Genomic DNA, 25,006 nt, shown 5'->3' with positions numbered 1-25,006 from the left:
TACTCTTTGGATTCAGGATCAGCAACCAGTGTCTTTGAATCTTGATTCCTTCACCAAGGAGGGAGACGCTTTGTCAGGCTGCTAAAGAAACACTGTGGATTTTCAGATATTTAAGAACTACCAGGGCTGAACTCTAACTTTCTTAGGAATTCATTTCTAACTTTGTCTGGGATGTCATTCCGCCCTTTGGCTCATTGTGTTCTTTACCTTTACCTTGTATTTTTTCTTTTTTTTTCTTCTTTTATTTTTATTTTTCTTTGCATTCTTTAATTTTATTCTTTGTATTTTTTCTCATTGTATTCTTTACCTATGTCTCGAGCGTATCTGATTATTACTGTTTGGTGAAAATCAGTCTTCAACATAAAACGCCTTGCGTCCTAATTTTAGCGTTATTTACATCAATAGAAATTATAAAAAGGTGGTTTATTAACAATTCATTAATTATTTTTTCTTGTAATATTAAACATGCTTTTGTATTCATCAAGATGAATTTCTAATGATTAGGTCAAATACACTGGAATTATTTATTTATTTACCAGATTTGTTGCTTGATTTTTACTCGCAAAATTGAAAAAGGTTAAATTATAGACAAATATGGCTTGTAAAATTGTTTTTTTTTTCAGTAATTGATTCTGGTCTCCTTAAACTTTAGGTAGTAGCGATCGACAACTTCGTTAACTCCGTTGGCTCCACTCAAGATGATCTTCCACCACCTCTCAAGGGAGTTGAAAAAATCACTGGAAAAAAAGTTCATTTTTACTATGGAGATCTTCTTGAAAAATCAGTGATACAGAAAATATTTCAGAAGGTATTGAATTGAATTGAATTTGTTTATAACCCGTTTAAAATACAATAACAAACGGAGTATAAAAAAAGAAGAATAAAGAAAAAACAAAAGCAAAAGAAAAAGACGGATAATGACAAATAAAACGAAAGTAAAACTCACAGAATAATTGCACAAGCATAGTAATAAACCAAAAAATCACACAGTATACAGCACAAACCAATGTTACAAGCACGAATAAAACAAAGATAAAACTTATGGAACAAGCACACAAGCATAATAATAAACCAAACAATCATACAGTATATATAACAAACACAAAAACAGTGAACGTGAAAGACATATTGTTTTAAAAGGGAACACCATGGGTGTCCATTTATTCCCCTATTATAAGCTGCAATGCATCTGCCGATGGCAGCATTGGGGTCAATTAAACCGTATTACGGTACTTGTTTACGTAATGGTACACACTCGAGAAGTGAAGTTAGGTCAATCCTAATGAAATATACCAAAATATGATGAAAATATAATGCTTTGGAAACAAATTTGTTCTATATATTTGCACATTAGGGGGGGGGGGGTAAAACTATGCGAGTCTGCATTTAAATTGTGTTAGCTACAATCATTCTGCATATAATGAAGTAAGAATCGTTTTCTAAATTCGCGCTGTCCAAACACTACCCGCACCCTCCCTGCTAATGTGCAAATATATAGCCCAAATCATATAATTCAAATTTATTCTGTCACCTATCACCTGTTTTCCACTGAGCGTAAGCTAATTGTCTGTTAATACAGACAGGTAAAACAGGTTTGTTCTCGAGTGTTACCATTATGTACACAATTACCGGTATTGCTTCCACATTACTTGTAGTTTTTAGTTTTTACATATGTTAAATTATATATATATATATATATATATATATATATATATATATATATATATATATATATATATATATATATCATATATGTATATATATATATATATATATATATATATATATATATATATATATATATATATATATATATATATATATATATATATATATATATATATATATATATATATATATATATATATATATATATATATATATATATATATATATATATATATATATATATATATATATAGTGTGTGTGTGTGTGTGTGTGTGTGTGTGTGTGTGTGTGTGTGTGTGTGTGTGTGTGTGTGTGTGTGTGTGTGTGTGTGTGTGTGTGTGTGTGTGTGTGTGTGTGTGTGTGTGTGTGTGTGTGTGTGTGTGTGTGTGTGTGTGTGTGTGTGTGTGTGTGTGTGTGTGTGTGTAGTGTGTGTGTGTGTGTGTGTGTGTGTGTGTGTGTGTGTGTGTGTGTGTGTGTGTGTGATATATATATATATATATATATATATATATATATATATATATATATATATATATATATATATATATATATATATATATATATATATATATATATATACATAACTGGATCTGGATCCAGCTTGCTTTTGATTTTTGACTTATTCACCAAGTTATTCTTGATGTCTCACCATGAGATAAGGCTCACTCTCGTTAAAAAAGTGTGGTTCACGCAGAGTCAATCAGGCTTCTAAGCAAGAGACAGCTGCCCTCAGTATCTTGCCCACCTCCTTAATTTCTCAAGATCTATTAACATTTCTGGTATAAATTGCAGGTTTTACTTTCATTGCTTATATCTAGCCCTACACCTGAAATTTTGTGCCCTCTTAGTAATTGATAATTTCTTAATACATAGGCTAGATAAAACAGCATGTTTAGAATTTATACTAAGAATCAATTATACTCAAATACATGTGAACTTCTTTCGTTTTCTCCTTTTTTCCTTCTGTTTTATTGTGTTTAATTCCGTCTTTATTATAATTTTTGTTCATGTGTTATCATTTTTAACCTACTTTTTTCGTTAATAAAGGCTTCAGAACCTGAATCAGAAATACTCAATCTTTTATAAGCACACATTCTTTCAATTATTTTTCCTCTCTAGATTAAAATTTTAACCCGTTATCTATTTTCCCCTCTAAAATATATCTTCCTTACCTTAATATTGTTCAAAGAACAATTTGATTGAATTTAATAGCTTCCCTTTGTTTAAAGAAACAGTCTCACTTTGTTTAAACAAATACAATGTTCTATGAATTTTCGGGTGTTTTTTTTTCTTTTTTGCTCTAAATATTGATGGAATAGATGTATATAATATTATATATCTAAATATAATATTATTCACTATATGACAATCAGCACAACATTAAGAATTTAACAGAATATAATAATTTTGTTAAAAAAATTGTGTTGTTCTTTTAAATTACAGGATCAGTATTAAACTTTGTTTATTCTGACGCTCCTAATTTTGTTTTTCTTTCAGCACAAGATTGACTGTGTAATCCATTTTGCAGCTTACAAGTCCGTTGGTGAATCGTTCCACATTCCACTGAAATATTACAAAAACAATCTCATCAGCACAATTAACCTTTTGGAGGTAAGAATGCTTCAACAACGTTTTTGAATCTAGTTATGTTCTGAAAGTATTTTAGAGAATCACGGGATGAAATGAATTAGGTGGGATAAGGTTATTCAACATTAATGAAAGAATTTCTTGGAAGGTAGCCAAAGCCAAACATTTAAAGAAGTTTCAGGGGTAAAGGTGTACTAATTAATTTGTCGGCTCCACATGAGTTGCCACGATCCAACTAAGTTCATCTCGTATACCGCAAATTTTTCGCAAATTTGCTTTGTCGTAGATTTTTCGCAACTTTGCGAAAATACCGTATACCGTAGTTTTTTCGCAAATTTCTATTCCGTAGATTTTTTGCAAATTTGCTTTGTCGTAGATTTTTTGCAAATTTGCGAAAAATACCGTATACCGTACATTTTTCGCATATTTCTATTCCGTATACCGTTGATTTTTGGCAAATTTCTATACCGTAGATTTTTCGAAAATTTGCTTTATCGGTAAGACAAAACACCCTTTTAGATTCGTCTTTTACTGAAAAAAAGTTAAGTATCGCATTATTCTAAATTCGATTCGGGAAATCTACCCGACTCCTCCCTATGCACGTCTCTGTCACATATCGAAATAAAGATCCTTAAAATTTTAAAATAATTATGGGTAGAAAGTTGCTTCGATCTGCCTTTGGTCCCAATGTCAGAGGGAGGTCGTGCTCCCAAGCTAAAATTTTTCTTCTAAATCATCAACTTGGCCCAGGGCTAAGTTGACCAAAAAAAGCAGTCATGGTGTTTTACCTGTGCTCTTTGCACAGGTAAGCATGGATGGATGGTACTGCAGAGGTAAGCAGTCATGGTGCTTTACCTTTGCTCCTTGCACAGGTAAGCATGGATGGATGGTACTGCAGAGGTAAGCAGTCATGGAGTTTTACCTTTGCTCCTTGCACAGGTAAGCATGGATGGATGGTACTGCAGAGGTAAGGAGTCATGGTGCTTTACCTTTGCTCCTTGCACAGGTAAGCATGGATGGATGGTACTGCAGAGGTAAGCAGTCATGGAGTTTTACCTTTGCTCCTTGCACAGGTAAGCACAGATGGATGGTACTGCAGAGGTAAGCAGTCATGGTGCTTTACCTTTGCTCCTTGGATAACAGGGCATGGTAGTAAGACATGTCAGATCCTTTCAAGAGTGAATTTTTAGCAGTAGAAGTTTTTTAGAAAGGTGGAGTATGAGCATAGATGTCCTCATGTTCTTCATTCTTCATCAGCTTAATTTTTTCTTTTCACATGTCTTTCCTTGAAAATAAACTTATTTGAGTTGAGCAAACTCCCTAATTCCGCAAAGAAAGATCCTTCTGTTGTGACATGACTTTTTATCTCTGAAATTCCTAAGTATAAGGGCACTCACCTAGGGATCGTCTTATGTCACAGAACTATAGACTGATTTCTATTTCAGAAATGGTTCAAACTTTGTGTTTTGTCACCGAAATCTTTGTAAGACTGTAGACTATAATTAATCCTCAGGTCATCGCGATTTAGAAAACAGAAATAGTACTTTCTTGTATACAACTAAGTAAAATAAACAAGCTTTTTCAAACGAAAACAAGAGAGAGATTAAAACTTGAAACGAACAGAATTTATTCAGGACATGAATACGGCTTCTACCTCTTCAATTCCTTGCTTCTTACACTAAAGTTTTATAGGGCTTTAAACATATTTGTTATTACAATTCTACGGCGGTCGTGTTTCAGCCGTTGTTTTTAAAGAATTTGGACTAAAGTAAGCTTTTAGTGTAAAGACCACGAGGGGGTTGAGAATGAAGGTAGCCCCCCTTGTTTACACAATTATTTCTGTTCGATTTAAGTTTCAATGTATCTCCTTACATTCATTAATACCAGCCCCAAGGTCGGCCTAAATGCAAGGGGGATACCCCTTCCTCAAACATGGTTCTCTAAACTCGAAAGTAACTTTTTGCACTTCAGTGCTTATAGAAAAGGTGCTCATTGATGGTTCACAAGATATAGTGCGTAATTGTAACTACTCAGAAAGCTATCAGTACGCATCCGATTACCGTAGATACCACTTTTGACTGCGCGTCCTAAGAAACAGATGTGACCTGTGTCAGGCTTTTGGTTATAATGGCATCCTTACGTAAGAGGTTCCTTGTTGTAGAAAAGTTACCGTAGTAACCGTAATACATTCAAAAAATGAAAACAAAGTGCTGATAAGGTTCAGAAATCTAAGAAAAAAGTAGCATAAAGCCATGATTACGGGAGTGACATATCTGGTATTCAACAAGCTATCTAGACACACGTATCAGCCAACGTGGAAGAAGTTTGCCATTTTCGATTGATAGCTTCAGTAGTGCACTCAGAAAATAGTTACGGGGGGGGGGGGGGGCGGTGACCTGGGGTTTCTGGGCCAACCAACGGAAAACTTTAAATACTTCACAGAAAAAACGGTATTTTAAAATTACTTTAAGTTTATTTTAGCTCTTTGAATGCAGTTTTGAGTAGGGACTAAGGAATGAATGATAAAACTGAGCAGATTAAAGAAGATTTAAAAGCAGAATGTAATTTTATCCTTAAGAGAGGATCTACAGCCCCTTTAGCCCCCCCCCCCCCCGTGGTTGCGCGCCTGCATGGCTTATAAATAAAATCTTTCTTTGTTACTCAGTTGCAGCAACAGTGCCGTAGTTCAAAATATGCTGGAAATATTACTTAAACTAGATGAATGAACACTGAAGCTAAGAAATCTATCAAACACAAGATGAACGTCTAAGTTCAAGTGCTGGACAGCATTGCGGACCAGCATTGATTCCATTGTTGAAGTTACTGTGCATTTAATAAAATACAACAAGGAAAAAATAATACATGAAAATAATGAAGCTCTGCATGGCTACATACTTGCCTTGATTTTGTTATGATACTTCTCTTCATCCACCAAGTCATGTTCAAAGTGAATGAGATAGACATAGATATATGAGTTAAGAATAGATGAGATTTATTAATGAAAAACAGGTATCACGAGTCCAAATAAGCCCAATTTCCACTTTAGCCTCAATAAACAACAAAGAACCAAAAACAAACAATAACAAAATTATAAAAGGGTATATGTCAAATATGTAAAAATGTCAAAAACAATTAAAACTAAAGTTAAAAAGGGAATAAAATGGTTGAAACATAAGCACAATTCCATTTTGAGATCAAGAAATAGAAAGCTCAAAATTTGCCAAATGAATATTCAAATTATAAGGTAAAAAGAAAGTGAGTGAGGGGGAGATGAGGAGATTCACTGGTTGAATATGTCAGCTATGTAAGGGATGAAAGTTCTTCTATATCTTTCAGTAGAAACTTATACTGGGGCAAGAAGGGGTATTTTCTTTGAAGCAAAACGCGGGAGGTGAGGTCGAAAGTATGAATATTGACTATGAGAAAGGATAATTGTTCGAGGGTTATGAAGGGCATTGTTAGCGAAACACAATGAAATATTTGCTCTCATTTTCTTAAGGGAGGTTAGATTGGCTCTCCAAAGAGGGGAAATATAAGGCACTTCACCCTCGTCGAAGATAACTCTTAAGTTCTTAGGCGCCTTATTGGGACTCTCTCTATTCTGTCTGACAATTCAATGGAGATTCTAGGATGCCAAAGAGGACAGGCGTACTCGTGGGTTGGGCATACAAATTAGAGGAAAATCGTCAAACAATGCAATTTAGGACATTTGAATTTTTAAAGTAGTTTAAGTAGTGAAATGCGGCATTTGCACATTTTAAGATATTATTAGTATGGCAATCCCATTTTAAGTCGCTAGAGATGGTAAAACCCAGTAATTTCAAAGTATTAACAGACATTTCAGGGGAGATTGGGCAGGACAAAGTTTGGGATTTTGAATGAAATTAATTGTTAAAACCCTTGATTGAGGGTTCTATTGGACTACTTTTTAAATTTTTGAAACATGTCTTTATTACAATTAAATCCTCAACGAATTTCCATCTATCCGGGAAATCGATACCAAGGTTGTATATCATTGCAAGAAATAAAATTGGGCCTAAGGTGGTTCGATGGGGTACACCATTGTAAATTGGGAGGGGATCAGAATATACATTCAGATATTTTACGACTTGCGCTCTATTAGAGTGGAAAGACGCAATTACTCTAATTAAATATGGGCCAACCTGAAAGTCATTGGACAGTTTTTTGTCCAATGTATTGTGGTTAATTAAATCAAAAGCTTTCTGGAAGTCAACTGCGATAACATTGAGCCAGGTATATTTTTTTTTCAAGTATGCTACATACTGTGTCCATATGGTGAACAAGATAGTGGGTTGTAGATGTAGAGCGTAAGTAAGATGTAGAGCATGTAGATGTTTTTCGTTTAGTCACGACACGCAGTAACCTTTAGAAGAATCTTTTTATTCTCTAAGCAATTCTTATCAAAAGTGGATTACACAATTTTATTTAGAATTTCCAAGAAAAGAAACACAACTGCAGTACCTAACAAAGGGTTGAAATCCATTTTTAATTGGTTGCAATGAGAAAAATGCCTTCACCTAACATCACACAGACAGGTGAGTTTCAAAAAAAAAAATTGGAGGGGTTTTCTGTCGCCAAATTGCTGCATCGCTAGCATTGCAGACCTGTAGCATCAATGAATACGAAAATATACAAAAAGAAACAAAATTTAGACTTTCGAAAGACACAAATTTGACATTTTGGGTATTTAGATTGAGAATTTTGGCATCTCGAAAAAAATTCACGATGTATTTCCACATATCTTATGTATTGAATATACTGTGCCTGTATTTTTATTGCTGCTAATATTTTTTTTCTATTTATGCCATTTTAAATAATAAGTCTCCCTCCTCAAAAAAAAAAAGATACAGGTGTATAACGAATATCTGCACATTCTTGTGGTAAGGGGCACGTGTTGACCCTCCCCATCCCCTCTTCATCTCTCCGTCAGTATAACTTCAATTCAAGCAAGTATTTGATGGATGTTTGAACATCAGTGGACTGGGATTTTGGTAACTAAATTCAAATTTTAGGTGATGGAAGAGTACGGCTGTTATCAAATGGTATTTAGCAGCTCTTGTTCTGTTTATGGAAATCCTGCGACGTTGCCAATAACAACAAAGTCACCTACTGGTAATGCAACAAGTACCTATGGAAGAACAAAATATACAAGTGAATGTATTCTTAGAGACTTGAGTCATGCTAAATCGGTAAGAAAATATAATACCAATTGAGTGTATTTTTATCAGGGCCTTATCGAGGATTTTTTTTCGCGGGGTGATTTACACAAGAATTGCTTCTCGGGGGGGGGGGGGGAGGCTACACCAAAAAAACTTAAAAAAAACTCGTAAAAATTTGTTTACGTCAATTGTTTTTCGTTTTTACAAGCCAGACAAACATTTCGAGGGGGGATTAAAACCCCTACCCCCCCCCCTGGGTACGGCCTTGATTTTATAAATGTTTTCAAATCGGATTTTGAAATTTGACAAAGCTTTGTTGTAGTTTATTCTGTGGTTTTAATCTTCAAAATCTGATTGAGATGCCTATAAAAGAAAAAAAAAAAAAAAAAAAAACACTGGTATCATTTTCTGAAAGTTAAGTTCAAACCACAGCATCTCATTGGCACACTCTCCCTGTTCTCTCTTTCTCTCTCTGTCTCTTTCTCTCCCTCTCTCTCTCTCTCCCTCTCTCTCTCCCTCTCTCTCTCTTTTTCGCTCTCTGTTTTTTCTAGCTCTCTAATTTTTTTTTAGTTTGAGATACTGAAAAGTAGGAAGCTTTTAAAAAACAATTTTGCAAAATAACTGATAGGGGTCGGAAATAATGAGTTTTTTTTCATTTACAAATTATTGTAACATGAAACAAGAAAACTAATCATCTTTATTTATGAAAATGATCAAATAAATTATGTTATGACTCTCTGTGATGACATCACTTTGAAATTTTGCCATTGGGAGAAATTCAAGAGGAGGAGCAATTTTCTATGGTTTCAGTGTAATAATAATAAATTAAATTAGTTTAAATATTAATTAACAGGTAGTAATATTTCAATGAAAATTACTTGGTCTTTTTTAGATCCAAGATAAAAAGGAAAGCGGCAAATAAACAAGGACTTAGGTGTGAGATTGCACTGGCGGATCCAGAGGGGGCTGTGGGACCCTCCCCCCCCCCCCAAGATTTTATCTGGTGCTTTCTTATCCTGTTTTCTTTTTTACTCAGTGTTTTAGAATACATTTGTCAATTTGGTAAATTATTGGCACCTTTGTTACATTGCCCGCCCCCCCAAGATTTTGCTCATTGGCGTCCATTTTGATCCTTGTCATATTGGACCTCCTCAAAGGTTTTGTTCTAGGTCCGCCCCTGTCAGGATAAAGCAAATTCGTTGTTTTTCTTCTTCCTAAAGAGCCATTGCCCTCTCAGTCCCTCCTCGGTAACCCCCATGACTCATGACCCCCTCCCCCCCATGACTCTGATTGTACTATTACTTACATGCTTTGACACTTTTTAAGACACTTTTAAGTTCTGAGAAAAGAATCCACATTGTCTCTTGAGCTAGATTACTTTTGTCTCACTGTTTGTAGATCACTCAGCTCTTTCTGGTCTCAAGTTTTTAGGGATATTAAAAAGAAACTGAGCCCTTTATCGAAAATAAGCTTTATCTAGACTATACTCTAGCTTTTGTGACTATTCCTCTATACTTTTTATGCTGATGTTAGCAGTATTCTTAATAAAAATGTCTAATAAAGACTACAACCGGTATCTCAAATTTCTGCTTTACCTTTCGCGATCTTTCCGTAATAGTAATTTAATTTCGTTACATTCTGCCACAGTCAACATGCAAACATATAAAATATTAAGTTCGGATGCTCCATCATTGTCCTTTCCATTGTCTTATCCACTGTTTTTCGTAAATAGTTTCATTTTCGTGAGTTTTTGTGTCTTGAATGTTTTTTTTTCTTTTTTTTATTCTGTTCTTGTTAAGTTTTCATGTATTTCATGTATGTAGTGTACTATCTTCTTTTTTTTCGTTATACTCCCCATGCGTCATTTTTTTATATGATGTCATTTCATTATTCATTGTCACGTCATTTCATTATTATCAGTATCATAATTATTACTAATATTAATTTTTTATGAGTGGTGCTAGCCGAGTGGTTGGCGTGATGGACTTAGAATTCTTTGTCCAATGGGCGGGGGTTCAGTTCCTTGTGTGATCGATTATTTGGTTTGGAACGGGGAGCAGGGGCGTGGACTTTGTAAGCTCAGCCGGAGTTGACCCAGCTCTAAATGGGTATCTGGAGAAATCTGGGGAAGGTAAGCAGGAAGGGTGTGCGAAGGCATGGAATGCCTCCAGACCCTCATTGCAATTACTGTCTGAAGGGACGTGAAATGGAGATCATCGTCGGTTTGGACTGTAATCATAGTGATTATCTTATTAGTGCTTTATCTTATCTTCACCTAATTCTTTTACTTGAGAATGACAGAATTTTTTTTATTTGTAAAGAGAGGAAGAAGAAAAATGCATAATTTTTTGTTTAGCAAAAGTGACATAATTGAGAATGACAACATTTGTAAAGAGAGGAAGAAGAAAAATGCATGATTTTTTTGTTTAGTAAAAGTGACATAATTGAGAATGACATCATTTGTAAAGAGAGGAAGAAGAAAAATGCATGATTTTTTTTGTTTAGTAAAAGTGACATAATTGAGAATGACATCATTTGTAAAGAGAAGAAGAAGAAAAATGCATGATTTTTTTTTTAGGAATGGAACATAATTGCTCTTCGTTATTTTAACCCAGCTGGGGCTCATAGCAGTGGTATAATTGGAGAGCATCCAACAAAAGTGGCATATGCCAACCTCATGCCATTTTTAGGGCAAGTGGCCATAGGAGAGAGGCAGCATCTCACTGTTTATGGCAATGATTATAATACCATAGATGGAACAGGTTTGTCTTCATTGTGACTTAGATGTGTTCTTTTAAGGATGTTCCCATCATTTCCATAAGACCATTCCTCCCAGCAAGCAAGATTCTTAAACAAGATTAAGCATTATCAGTGGAAAAAAAAGGTTTATTAAAGCCGAATGGTCGCTTTGCAAACTAAAAGCCTAATCTAAAACTTAAATCTCGTTTTTAGCAAGATTATCCAACTCAAGTTTTAAATGATCAGTGGATCACCTTTTTCAATATCCAGAACGTCAATGGAATGATATATTTTACAATATAAGCTAGAAATTGGCAAACTAACTTATCAGTGGAGTCCTATGTGTTGGGGGGGGGGACCATAGTCTAATAAACTTTTTTCCTATTGGAGTTTTATCTGTCCTTTAACCGTACAGTTTAAAAAAAATAAACCAGAGAAACAAATTGATTGACCTGCCTTTACATGTCACAACAATAATACATCTTCATGTCTTAAAACAAGCGAAGCTTCTCGCTCCGTCGGGGAACTCCTCAGGTAGTCCGCCATTTTGAAATATTTGTCCAGTGGTTTGAAATTCACCCTGGCTCACGCTACCTCTAACCATCTCCCAAATTTATTATAAACTTAGAGCCCAGTGACTAGTTTGGTTTATAGCCCAGAAAGCTAATTCAATCCTGATTCATGTTAAGCTCGTTACGCTTTTTAGCCCTCTTTAGCCCTTTCTACATAAGGAAAAGTAAACAAAAAAATGAGGGATAGAAAAAAATAATCACTTTTTAAGAGAGACAAGAAGTAAAAGAAAGAGTAAATAAAGTCGATTGTGCACATGTAAAAACTACTGTAGCTAAATAAATCAAGCACACATTGCCAAATAAGCCTAAAAAGTATGTGAATAATATTAAAGAAAAGTTAAAACAAAATTAACCCATACAAACTAACAAAGAAAGAAACACTATTTGTTTCGCCACATCTTAATTTTGGAAAATATGCACCGTAAGCAATCATAAATTGAAGGAAAAATATATTCTTAGAGACCTTCTTCGCCACATCTTAATTTTGGAAAATATGCACCGTAAGCAATCTTAAATTGAAGGAAAAATCTTCTTAGAGACCTTCTTCGCCACATCTTAATTTTGGAAAATATGCACCGTAAGCAATCTTAAATTGAAGGAAAAATCTTCTTAGAGACCTTCTTCGCCACATCTTAATTTTGGAAAATATGCACCGTAAGCAATCTTAAATTGAAGGAAAAATCTTCTTAGAGACCTTCTTCGCCACATCTTAATTTTGGAAAATATGCACCGTAAGCAATCTTAAATTGAAGGAAAAATCTTCTTAGAGACCTTCTTCGCCACATCTTAATTTTGGAAAATATGCACCGTAAGCAATCTTAAATTGAAGGAAAAATCTTCTTAGAGACCCATTCTCATACTACTACCAAATGTACAAACTCCTTTAACCGGCAATATAAAACTCAGCTCTTTTTTTTTTTCGGTCTGCAGTTGGTTTCGGTCAGAGCTAACATCGTTTTTATACAATCCAAAAAAAGGCCTATCCCGGATTTACCTCTCAATTACGCGGTCTTGGCTTTTTCTACAATTTGCCATGTCTTGATGCCTACTGCAAAATACTTGATTTTCAGTCTCCAAAGTTCAATCCGCAGTATTAAAACCGTTAAATCTAATATGATAAAGGGAAATCTTCACATTTTGAAGATAGTGGCTTTAGATCTATCACAATTGCTGACTTTCATTGCGTAGTTTCCATCAAGATGGCACCCCTTTTCAGGGGAATTTAGTTCCTGTAACCAAAATTATACAAATTTTAGTGGGCTTATTGCTTTTCATGAGCAACTTTGAAACTACAACGTTTTGCATATTCCCAGTCAGAGTGAACGATGGATTTGTTGTCACATATGTTGCAGTCGAAATTCTTAGAGTTTCAGTTTTTATTGACAAGGGTTGCTCTTTGCTTACAGTTTGTTACTGTGAGCCGTTTGACCCAAAGCTCCCTTAAATGCGAAGGAGGGCTACTGTACCCTCCCTCAGATCCTGTTATTTTTACGTTTAACTTTAATTCTGGGATATCAATCTTTCAAGAATACTTTCGTCCCTGAAAAAAATGCACTCCTCAAATATTTATAAGGAGAATGGGAAAATCAAAAATTATTTTTAGGATTATCATTTCCATAGTTTAAAGCCATAGTTTTAAGACATCATGAGTTTCACCTGGAAATTTGTTGGAGGAGGGGGGGGGGGGGGTACGTGTTACCAGAAGCATTGTTTCAACCAAGTTTAACTGGTACTATTCTAATAATCTTCCCGAAGCGTCGCCCCCTGCAGGCATACATGGAGGACATCCCTATTTATCAAGTCGGTTAATTGTTATAAAAAATATTTTCAAAGTTCCTTTTTTTAGAGTTTCGGTTGCTATTGGGTCAAGTCGCTCCTTACTTACATTTCGTTGAAATGAGAGGCTTGAACAAAAATAAAAATTCACATTTTTGTAGATGGGAGCTCTACAATAGGGTTCTCTGGTATGTCAAATTATATGGTATAATTTTCACCAATACCAATTGGCTTTTTCAGGGTGTTTTCCTTCTCTTTCTTTTTTTTGAAAATCAGGTATGTTTTTTTCATGCTTGTAGCTTTTGATGAGTAACTTTAAAAATGTGAATTTTTTACATTTAGAATCAGCATGGCTTTTTTAGAGTTTTGGTTCAGTCTTGTTTGGGAGTTCATACTGTAAACACCTCTGTTGGATATAGTTTGGATATAATCTCATTATACAGTAAGACTCAATTTTGATTCCCTACGGACTTATCATAATCAAGTCTGGATATAACCTCATTATATAGTAAGACTCAATTGTGATACCCTACGAACTTATCATAATCAACATTTTTGAACCTGGATAACTTATTATTTAGTTATTTTATTACCCTACGGATTTTTCATTGAAAATAGTTTCAGAATCGGAACTTGAATTATTTGACAGCCAATTATTTTGGAAGGAAATTGACTTTGGAAATTAACTAGTTGTCATTAACATTGTTGACGTTGACATACTTAACATGTCAACATTGTAACATTGTTGACATAGTTGACATTAACTAGTTGTATTACCAGTAAAATTCAATACGAATATGAAACGAACCAGAGCTACTTATATTTGCCCTGGATGTGAGAGGCCATGTGGGAAAGGTGTGACGATTCAGTGTGCCTTCTATGGTTCCATCCCTCCTGTGCTGGAACCACACCAGTATGGCGGCAAGAAAACCCAACTGGAAATAGAGCTCATGTGTTATGGCTGTTGTAATTGAGCACCCTGAGGCTGATACTCCTGCATACGCTGTCGTTAACCCCAAGAATATGTTTTCCCCGCCTTTGGAGAACCCATCCCCTCAAAATTGTCCCAAAAGTTGTGAGAGTTGCCTTTCAAAAGACAATTTAATTCCTGCAACTTGAAAAAAAGACTCACAGTATGGAAGAAAAAAATGATTCTAAAGCCTGAAATCGACGCTCTGAATTTACAACTATTTGAAAAAAGTTGTGACGTTGTGGTTAAAATTGCTGAAGGACTAGGAATCACTGAAAGACAAGAAACTAAGAAAAAGTGTTTCTTTTTTATATCTACTGGTACATGCAAAATTGGTGAACAGTGTCCGTTTATTCATGAAAGCAAAAACGTTTATGATAAGAAGAAACAACCAAATCAACCAGAGAATTCCCGTGTAAATAAGGTGTGCAAATATTTCGAAGGAGGTTCCTGCAACAAAAAAAAGAATTGTAAATTTCTACATATATGCCGAAAATATAGACTGAAAAATTGCAAAGCAACAAATTGGAATTTCGATCATGTCAATCTTTGCCCTATGATGGCTTGTGGCAACAAGTTGTGCAGTTTTGCTCATAGTGTTAGTAATTTAAAATGTCGCATTAATCGTTCGGTGCCTTTTAAGTATTTTGACCGTTTGCCGCATTTTAATCATTTTAACCGTGATCCATTATTCGATTATAGTATGCCAAACCATAGCCAGAATGTTTATGGAAGCAATGCTTCAAGCAATAATCCTAGACCCGAGCCGGTGTCAAAAACTTGTCGAGACGAGGGGGCCAACAGCAGAGCCTCTTAGACCTCCTCCCGCCGCCCCCCCTACCAATCCATTTTCATCAACAACCAGCCCCGTCCCTATTCTATTCTCCCTCCTCTTTACCCCTTTCCCCTGCAGAAGGAAAAAATTGTTGGTGACTTCAGTTTAAATAATCCTGTTGCTGCTCCAGTCGCGATAGGGGGAAGAAATTCCAAAATAAATGTTTTTCCCGGGAGTTTCACGAAAAACGTTACTTATTTCCTTCTTTCCTTTACAGCAACGCCGAAATTTAAATCTAGAAAACTTCAGACCACGTCTCAGATGCTTGGCTCTTCCGTTATGTGTGTTTCCGAGGTCCACCGGCAAGATCTTAATTTATTGAGGGTTTCTAACTTTTCTTCTTTTATTAGACTTCGGCCTGATGACCATCCTCTTGGGAAAAAAAGAGGATGAGTTATGACACTCTTGCACCAAGATTTTAAACCTCAGCTTTTCAATATACCTTTTCTTGAAGATAATTATTAAATTATTTGGGTGAAAGCCCAACGTAAGCGACTCCCTAGGCCGCTCTCTGCTGTAGTAGTGTGCGTTTTCTATTATTAACCTGGTCAGCCAGCTGCAGCCAGAAAAGCTTTTTGGGATAAGCTGCAGGAGTCGACAGATTACGTCCAGAGAACTCACCCATATTTTGGAGTAGTAATGCTAGGAGATGCTAACGAATGCGATAGCAAATCGCTGGCCAGGTCACTTAACCTTAAAACTCTAGTCAATTTCCCAACAACTAAAGAGAATACTTCTCTGGATGTAATCCTGACAAATTTTTCGGAATATTACCAGAATCCAAGTAAACTAGCACCACTTGGTGGAAGTTATCATTATATGTTACAGTGGAACCCCTTGGAAAAAGTAAAAATTATATATTCAGTAGCCGAAGTTACTTCAAGGCCGATCACTGACCATGGTCCGCTGCAATTCGGTGACTGGATAACAGGAGAAAACTGGGTTGCGGTCTCCTCAACTAAAGACTTGGATTCCCAAGTAAAAGAATTCCATAATAAGGTAAATTCAAAATTTTTCGAGTGCTTTCCCGAACATAAGACTAAATTATGTTCTAGTGATACACCATACGTAAATTCAAAAATAAAGCAACTGATAAAACATAAATTGCACCCAATACGAAAATGTCAAGAGAACCAAGCAAAACAGTTGGCAAACCAAATAAAATGGAAAATAAAAAAGGCACAAGCAAATTACTATGAAAATGAAGTTGACCATCTTTTGGAGTCCAAGCCTTCTCAGTTTTTCAGTAAAATAAAGAGTCTGACTGGTAAAAGTTCTCAACCAGTTGACTTCATTAAGGAGGAGCCTCTAGAGAAAACTGCGAATGATTTAAATGCCCATTTTGCTTCAATTGTGCAGTTATGCCCCCCTCTTCCACCCGAGGATCCTCCAGTAAATTTAACTACTCCTTCAGATGATAATTTAATAGCTCATATTTCATCGGCAAGTATAATCCGTAAGCTCTCTTCGTTAAAAAGAACTTCCGTTGCCCCTTTTGACATTCCTGTTGCTCTCATCATAGCATTTGCTAAAGAATTATCATTTCCCCTTCAGATAATTTTCAATAATATAACAAAAACAGGATATTTTCCAAATAAATGGAAGAAAGGGTTTATTACCCCCATTCCAAAGAAAGGAGCAGCTAATGATTTCTCGGGTGTCCGGCCGATCACAGTTACGTCAGTGTTTAGCGGAATATACGAAAGCTTTGTTGCCGCATGGCTGAAAAAATATCTTTTGAAAGTAACTGATCGAAAGCAATTTGGTAACATCCCTAAGTGTTCGACAATTCATTACCTATTTAATTTAATTGATTTTATTTTAAAACACCTGGATGAACCTGGAAAATGGATAAATTTAATTGCAATTGATTTCAGAAAAGCATTTGACCTTGTTGATCACAAAATCCTTTTAGAAAAAAATGGCGGAAAAAAATATACCCAGCTTTATTATTTAAATCATCAAGAGCTTCTTAACAAATAGAGAGCAAACTGTGAAGTATAAAGACCAATTTTCCACTTCTCTGCCAGTTTTTTGTGCAATTCCACAAGGACCTGTGATCGGGCCGCTGGGCTTCCTCCTCATGATAAATGAAATTGCTGCAGAGCTGGAGGACAGATGGAAATACGTTGACGACTTGTCATTAACGGAAATCGTATCGAAGGATTCGAAGAGCAATGCTGCTGGTTTCATCGACCAAGTTACCTCAGAGGCGGCTGAATTAAACCTGGTCGTGAATAAAGACAAATTCTCGGTCGCGTCTTTTCTTCAGAATACTCAACCGTCTTTCGAACCTCCTATCGCTTCCGAACTAATAAGCCATAAAATAACTTTACTTGGTGTGGTGATTTCTTCTGACCTCTCATGGCGGGAGAATACAAAGACAATTGTAAAAAAAGCTAACGGCGCAATCTAAATGCTAAAAACATTCAAAAAATTTCGAGTTCTTAAGGACAAGCTGAAACGAATATTTTACACTTTCATCTGCCCTTTAGTTGAATATGCTTGTCCGGTTTGGCACTTTGCCCTTACCCAGGATGAAACTGATAAATTAGAACGAGTCCAGAAAAGATCACTGCAAATCATTTATGGCGGTTCCCCTCTGCTTTACTCCTTTTACCTCAAAGAATTCAAACTTGAATCCCTTTCTTCCCACCGAGAAAAATTATGCCAAAGATTTGGCTCCCCCCTCCTTCAACATCCCATCTACCGATCATTCCTTCCCCGCCTTTTGTCCCTATAAGATATTGCCCCCCCCCCCAAGGGAAGTGGCTGAGATAGTTCCGAAACTAACCTTAGTCCACTGTAACACCATTCGCTACAGTAAAAGCTTTGTGCCAAGCTTTGTGAAATATTACAATGATCTCTAGTGTTTTTATTGTTTAGTTTATTTTATCCTGACGAAGTTTTATCAGATAATTTTATTCTCAATCTCAAGTGTTTTTATCCTTTAGTTTATTTATCCTGACGAAGTTTTATGAGACAACTTTATTTTGCTATATCATATTTGGGCTTTGCCCACGAGAGCTATGTCTTGTTTTTAAATTAAATGAATTTGAATTTATTATTAGCCCGAGTTGCTCCTTACTTGTAGTTCGTCACGACGAACTGTTTGACTAGAATTTCAGACAAAAATTGATTCTAAAGCATCGTAAATGGTGGCAATTGTTGAAACTTTATTCACGTTCAGACAAATATAGGTTTGGGTCTATATTGAGTTTTTCTTGAGCTACAGCTAGTAAGTCTCATCTTGGCATTAGTATATTGTTTTATTGTTTCTTCGTTTAATTTTACACGCCTTTTTTTAATTTTATCGAACTTTTTACTTTTTACTATTTTTTTTCGTTAAGTTTTTTTTGTGCTTATTTTCCTCTCTCCTAAAGAAAAAAAAATCCTTTATTCTTTATCTTATTTGGTGTCCAAGGAATTTATAGGTTCACTTTTTTTTACAAAATCCGTTTCCCCCTTTTTTTTAGACCAAACATACTTGGAAAATTGACAAACAGTCCATCCCATTCCCCTTCATTGCGCTTTGATAGTTGGTCAAATCCCTTTTTGTATGTCTTATTTGGTTCAATGGCTTTTTAATACTTCTTGTTTATTCCAAACTGGGACATAAACCAAAAACCGAATGAAAAAAATCATAAATAGTTGCATAAGCTGGTTTATGCTTTAATCGCTCCCAGATATTGGGGGAAGTGTAACCCCCCATTGCCCTTCCTGGCTGAAGGGCATTGAAACGGAGATCAGCACCGCTGGTTAGTACTTAAAGGATCTAGTGCCGTACCCTTTACCTTCCTTTTACCTTTAGACAGGGAGGGGGGCATGGATTTTGCTGATCGATAATCTTTCTTTTTCTTTCTTTTTTTGGTCTTTCATTATTTTATAATTTATTGCTTTATAGTATTGAAATAATAGTTTTACCCTTTCACTGTTTTCACAATAGTTTTACCCTTTCACAATATTTTCAGAATGAATTGGTTTGTAAATCTATTTTTTCTCTCTTTTCAATGGGATGGTTTGAGGCTAGCAGCAAGGAGGTATAAATTATTTACTAATAATTTGAAAAGAGGGAGGCAAGGTTGATTCTAAGAGAAGGAGCAGGGTCCACTCTGCATATTCTGTTTCAAAGGAAATATTGTGGTTCTCGGTGTCCGTATTTTTATTATGTTAGATTTGAGTTACTATTTGTTAATAAACCATTGAACTTGAACTCATTATTCAAGGTGTTCGCGACTATATTCATATAATGGACTTGTGTTCTGGACATTTAGCGGCACTGAAAAAAATTGAAAGTGAATACTTGAAATTCAAGGTAAGTCCAACTTTTGCTATTATTATCTATATTATGCCTGCGTAACTTAAAATGACATGGGAGTCAGATTATGCTAAAAAAGCTAAAACTACAGATTTTGTTCAGGAATATTTGCAGTGCTTTATCGTATACTTTTAGTATTATCTCTTTAATTTCTAGTACTTTTTGTATCTCTCCGGTGGCATCAGTCCACGAAAATATACGGGGGGAGGGGGGGGCCTGAATATGTTTCTTAAAATCTAAGGGGCGGGTTTTGTTGTTGTTATTGCAATAATATACCAAAAGAAGTTTATTTTTCAATGAAAATACCAAACAGGTAGTTTGAAAATCTAGGGAGAGGAGCGGAAAATCCAGATGGGTAATCAACTGTCTTCTGCCCCTGACCCAATTAACTCACCTGTATAGCCATATTAACTACTCTCCCAATGTAAACAAGTTTCCCCGTGTTTTTCCTTGAGCCGCTTTCGGATTATCACTGTTTCTTGTTACAAAAGCAGAATTATATAAAACCTGAAATTGGTTCATTGCAGGATAGAACCAGAAACCTACTGCGTTTAAACTTAACTTAAAACCATCGAGCCTCGTAAATAATTCTTAAGTGAATTACTTGCTTAGGCAAAAATACTCCTACTTATCCTCCTCCCCCCAAAGAGACCCCACCCTGTCCTGACCTTCTCCAGCATACAAAAAAAGACAGACTTAAAGATAATACTATCGAGTTTAAAGGCGGCATGTAACATAGATAACTGAAAACGGAGCTCAGACCATCCCCCTACTATTTAACAACTCCCCCAGACACAATTACTCTTTCTCTTTATTTTCTTCTGCGTCAGGGAGTTCTAAGGTCTATTTTTTAGTAATTTATACTTAGTAATTTAGTAATTTATAAGGTTTATAGTAATAAACCTTAATCCTATGTGTAAACAATGGGCAAGTTGCATAATTCATGACCCTTGCTCCATTGCCACAGGGGGGAGCGGTTCTGTCATCCCTGGAGGTAGAGCTATTGGACCTGAAAATGTTTTTTCGTGTTGAGGGGGAATCTCAAACGGGTGAGGAATGGCTGGTTGCTCTCCGGTTATATTTCATCATTCTACTTAAAACGCCCGAAAGTTATAATTCAATACCCTTAGCCGCTCCTAAGATATTGCTGATACGCCCTTTTGACAATTAGCCTGCACATAGTGTTTTTCAATTTTGCTCAACATCTCCTGAAAGTTTCACCTTACTACCTTAAATCTTTTTGTAGACCTAGGATTAAATATGCTTCCTTTCCCATAAAGTCAAACCTACATTGAAACAATAGGCAACTTGCATAATTTACAGACCTTGCCTCAGGTGTTGTAGAGAGGTCAAGGCATCCCCAGGAGCCCAGTTATATGAACTTTAGACTATTTTGAAAAAATGGCTATATCACAATTTTGACCAGATGTCTTCGGAGGAAGGAAAGCTGAAAAAGAAATGAGAGGGGTCTTGTTGCCCTCTAATTTCTGTTAACTTTCGTAAAGAGCACTAGAACTTTCAATTTGCAATCGATTGAGCCCCCTTTGAAGTTTCTACGATCATCCCTTCCATATGAAGTGGCTCTAGAGAAAAAAAAACGGGATTCCTTTCGATCTGTCTCAAGTTGTAGCTACTATCCCTCTGCCCACGACTCTCACCCCTCTGGTACTTATGAAACAAATTCGTTAATAAATCATTTTCTGTTTTCTTCTCTTATTTTGAGGGGGGGGGGTCACTTCGATGGCTCATGAACCGGCACTGCAAGTTCTCGGGTAACTCTTGGGTGGCTGCCATTCTTTGGGACCTTTCCAAAGAGCTTGATATATTAAGTATGCATATCATTATGCTTTACATTCTTAACATTTCTTTCAAGACTTGGGATTACCCTGGGAGTCTTGAGATGTTTGTAAATGCTCCTTCACAGCTATGATTGTCGGCGGTGGTAATACCCTGATTGGCTTTTTTATGGCGGAAATGTTTTGCCCTTCACTACTATTTTTAAAAAGCATAATAAAGCTCAGCACAAGAGAAAATTTTTTTAGATATGTTTATTTTCCAGCCATACAACCTCGGTATTGGTAAAGGCCTCAGTGTTTTAGAGCTGAAAAATGCATTCGAGGAAGTCAACAATGTGAAAATTCCTCACGTCATACTGCCAAGAAGGGAAGGAGACGTGGATGCTCTCTACTGTGATGCCAGCGATTCTGAAACTGAACTTGGCTGGAAGCCAAGATTTGACGCTAAGGACATGTGTAAGTTTTCCTCGCCTTCAAATCACATGATGACATCATTGTGAATAATCACTTCTTGGACTATAATTTCTTTAATATTTACCAAAATTATGCAGACAGCCAAATGGGGAAAGGAGATTAACGGAACGAAAGGGGGGTGTTATTTCTTCTCTAACAGATATAATGTATAGCAGGATTGTTTCTTTATTACAGTGGTTGCTTTAGAGGCTCTGCTGCCAGCGTCCAATAAAGAAATATGCGCTTCCTATCCCCAATAAGAAAAAGACCAATTGCTTCGAAGAAATGGTGGAATAGGATGACAATTTGCCCTTCTTCTGCTCCTCTTCTGGACCTTATGCTTACCCTTAATAATCCTGGCGGAATTAAAGTTTACCTATCTTAAAGATACAGTTAAAGAGTGTCGAAATTGTAGAAGAGAATCGGTGAAGTTTGTCGGTGACTACTTTTCAAACAGTTTCATTTTATGTTGAAACCAGTAGAGGAGCAAGGTCTCAGTGGTAGTAAAAAAGTAGGAAATTAGAGCAATAGTGATGTCAGGGCTGTATCCAGGATTTTGTTTTGGTGGGGGGTTATTTGTTTCGGGGTGAGCAGGGTTTACACAAAAAACTTAAAAAAAAAGTATCAAGATTTGTTTATGTGCATTTTGTTACGTTTTTGCAAGTCGGACAATCATTTTGGTAGGGGGGGTTCAACAACACAGCCCCCCTGGAGGTGGCCTTGAGTGCTATGTATTCCTAAGAACCCGATTTTAGTCGGTGTTTTAAAGACAAAAGCATTAAACAAAATATGTCAAATTCACTGATCATTATCTGTGTCTAAAAGCCTTGGACAGAGTTCATTCGTAATCGAGTTTTTAAACATATTTTGTTTTTTTCTTATTATATCTAGTCACCTTTGTGTATGTGAATTGACTCTTTGAATTTTTGTTTTTATTTTTTTTTGTATTTGGTAAGTCCCAAGCAGGTAGGCACGCAGACAGGGGCGGATCCAGGAGTTTTTTTTTAGGGGAAGGGGGGCAAAAATAGGTTGATCCGACAAACTTGCGTTAGGAGCAAGTTTAATTAACGCAACCATGCGTTAAATAAGCAAATTACACTACTTAAGAAGACGTTAGAGGGGCGCCCCCCCCTCGTCCCCCTTTCCCTGGATCCGCCACTGCACGCAGAAGAGAACCGAAATGCTAGAAAATATCTTTTATAATTTGAATAGAAAGTGTCCAGAAATTCGGAGAAAATTAACATTTCGGGGGAGGGGTATCAAGTCCTTCTTCTTATGCTTAGGCGCTAGTTTCATATTTTGGTTTTCATTCATTGACACATAAATCCGTAACTGATGGATATTAGAGATGGAGGTAGGGTAGTGTGGGTATTAGTTTCTCTAAGCAAGATATTGTTAACACGAAGTATGAATCGCAATGCTAGAATAAACGAAAGCTTTTCTGTCCTTTGTGATTTGTCGCATATTAAAATTAAGAGAGAGTAAACTAAGAAAAGAAACTAAAGAAAAGTAAGAAAAGAGAGAAAACAGAGAATAAACTAGGAAAATGTAGGAGCAACATTAAAACAAGACTTTAGGAAGGATGTTCATTTGAAGCCTTTAAAATTTGCAATTTATTCCAGTAGTATGAAAAAAAAGAAAGCGAAGACGTAATTTTGAAATATATTTTTTTTCCTTTTGGTATTTATTAAAGGGCGTTGTAGATTGCCAAGTTAATTTTTTTTTTTTTAAATTGGTCTCGATTGATAATAATCGCTCTTTGCTTGCCATGAGCGTTAGACAGACGTCAGACCGATTTTATTACTATATTCTGATAAAAGTGATTAATGAGTTAATCATTTACGCCCTTTTCAGGTCGTGACTACTGGAGATGGCAAACCATGAACCCAAAAGGATATTTACATGAATAATTGACGTGTTAGTTGGAAGATATTGATTTAATTTATTTCTTTGTTAAAAATTGTACACTCGGTTTTGGTTAATGTCAGTCACCATTTTCTCAGTTTTGTTTCTTTATTAAACTTTTTATATAAATTCCAAATTAAGTTTTAATCAGCAGATTAATCTAATAACTATGTATTATTATTAATGATTATATTCAGTGGCGTAATTTCGTAAAAATCCTGGGGGGAGGCAAAGTTGGAGTCATTTTTCCCAAATCAAGTGAAAATGACGACGAAAACAGAAAAATGGTCTAATTATTACCATACAGGCAAAGATATACTAAAGAAAGCTGACCTGTTTCTCTGGAGATTTCAATTGTGCAGGCTTATCTTAGTTATGACCATATTTTTTGCAGAAACTGAATTTCAGCTGGGGCGGCAAACTTGGGTATGGAGGGGGCAGTTGCTCCCTGCCGCATAACAAATTACTTCCCGATTATATTATTACAATTTATGATAATGATTAATTCTACCATTAACTCACTGCAGCGACAAGCCCCCTCAGGCCAACACAGCTGTTACCCTAGACACCCTTTTAAGTATAGTATCATCTTGTGCAAATGCAGTTTTACGAAAATGCAGTTTTATGTCAAAAATGGATCTTTTGGCCGTAACACCTTTGGATAATGGGCAAGTTACTGTGTTGACAATATTCCTTTCATCCCTTCAACAGGGCTTTAATTTTAACATTATTTACTTCTTAAAGGGAAAGTTTAACTTCATTGGTCTTTGGAGTCACCCAAAGCTTAAGAGCCCCGGATTTTACCTTAAACCTAAAACCTGCTACAAGGAGCCATCCTGGCTAAGTGGACGTGCGCTGGGTTGAGAATTCTTTATCCAAGGGGCACTGGTTCGATTCATGGTGTGGTCAGTTATTTGGTTTGGGACGCGGGTCAGTGGTGTGACTCTTTAAGCTTAGCCAGAGTCGACCCAGCTCTAAATGGGCACCTGAATAAATCTGGGGAAGGTAAGCAGGAGGGTTGTGAGAAGGCACAGGATGGCTGGCCCCCAGCCCTCCATTCCACTTCCTGGCAGAAGGGCCATGAAACGGAGATCAGTACCCTCGGTTTGGACCTTAAGGGTCTAGTGCCGTCATACTTACTTTACTTACTGTTACAAGGACGTCAATACTTGATCAAATTGGCAAAAAAATTTTTAAATACAAACA

At 36.0% G+C, this 25,006-nt stretch overlaps 1 protein-coding gene across 2 annotated transcripts in view; it reads left to right on the top strand.

Annotated features, from left to right (window-relative positions):
- Positions 1-23,947, top strand: part of LOC148941742 (UDP-glucose 4-epimerase-like) — a 49,995-nt gene extending 26,048 nt beyond the window's left edge. For both annotated transcript variants that reach the window (XM_089104645.1, XM_089104644.1), the window contains exons 3-9: positions 657-808; positions 3,167-3,280; positions 8,290-8,466; positions 11,015-11,198; positions 19,555-19,643; positions 21,706-21,898; positions 23,750-23,947. In XM_089104645.1, coding sequence (XP_088960771.1) covers positions 657-808; positions 3,167-3,280; positions 8,290-8,466; positions 11,015-11,198; positions 19,555-19,643; positions 21,706-21,898; positions 23,750-23,805 — 965 coding nt within the window. In that variant the 3' untranslated portion in view covers positions 23,806-23,947. The remainder of the gene's footprint in view (positions 1-656; positions 809-3,166; positions 3,281-8,289; positions 8,467-11,014; positions 11,199-19,554; positions 19,644-21,705; positions 21,899-23,749) is intronic.
- The last annotated feature ends 1,059 nt before the right edge of the window (positions 23,948-25,006 follow it).

Source organism: Artemia sp. Qi Xiang Cuo, chromosome 18, assembly GCF_049724085.1.
Source record: "Artemia sp. Qi Xiang Cuo chromosome 18, ASM4972408v1, whole genome shotgun sequence".
Taxonomy (NCBI): Eukaryota; Metazoa; Arthropoda; class Branchiopoda; order Anostraca; family Artemiidae; genus Artemia; species Artemia sp. Qi Xiang Cuo.
Note: the sequence above shows the minus strand (reverse complement) of the source record. Positions and strands in the feature narration are given on the sequence as shown.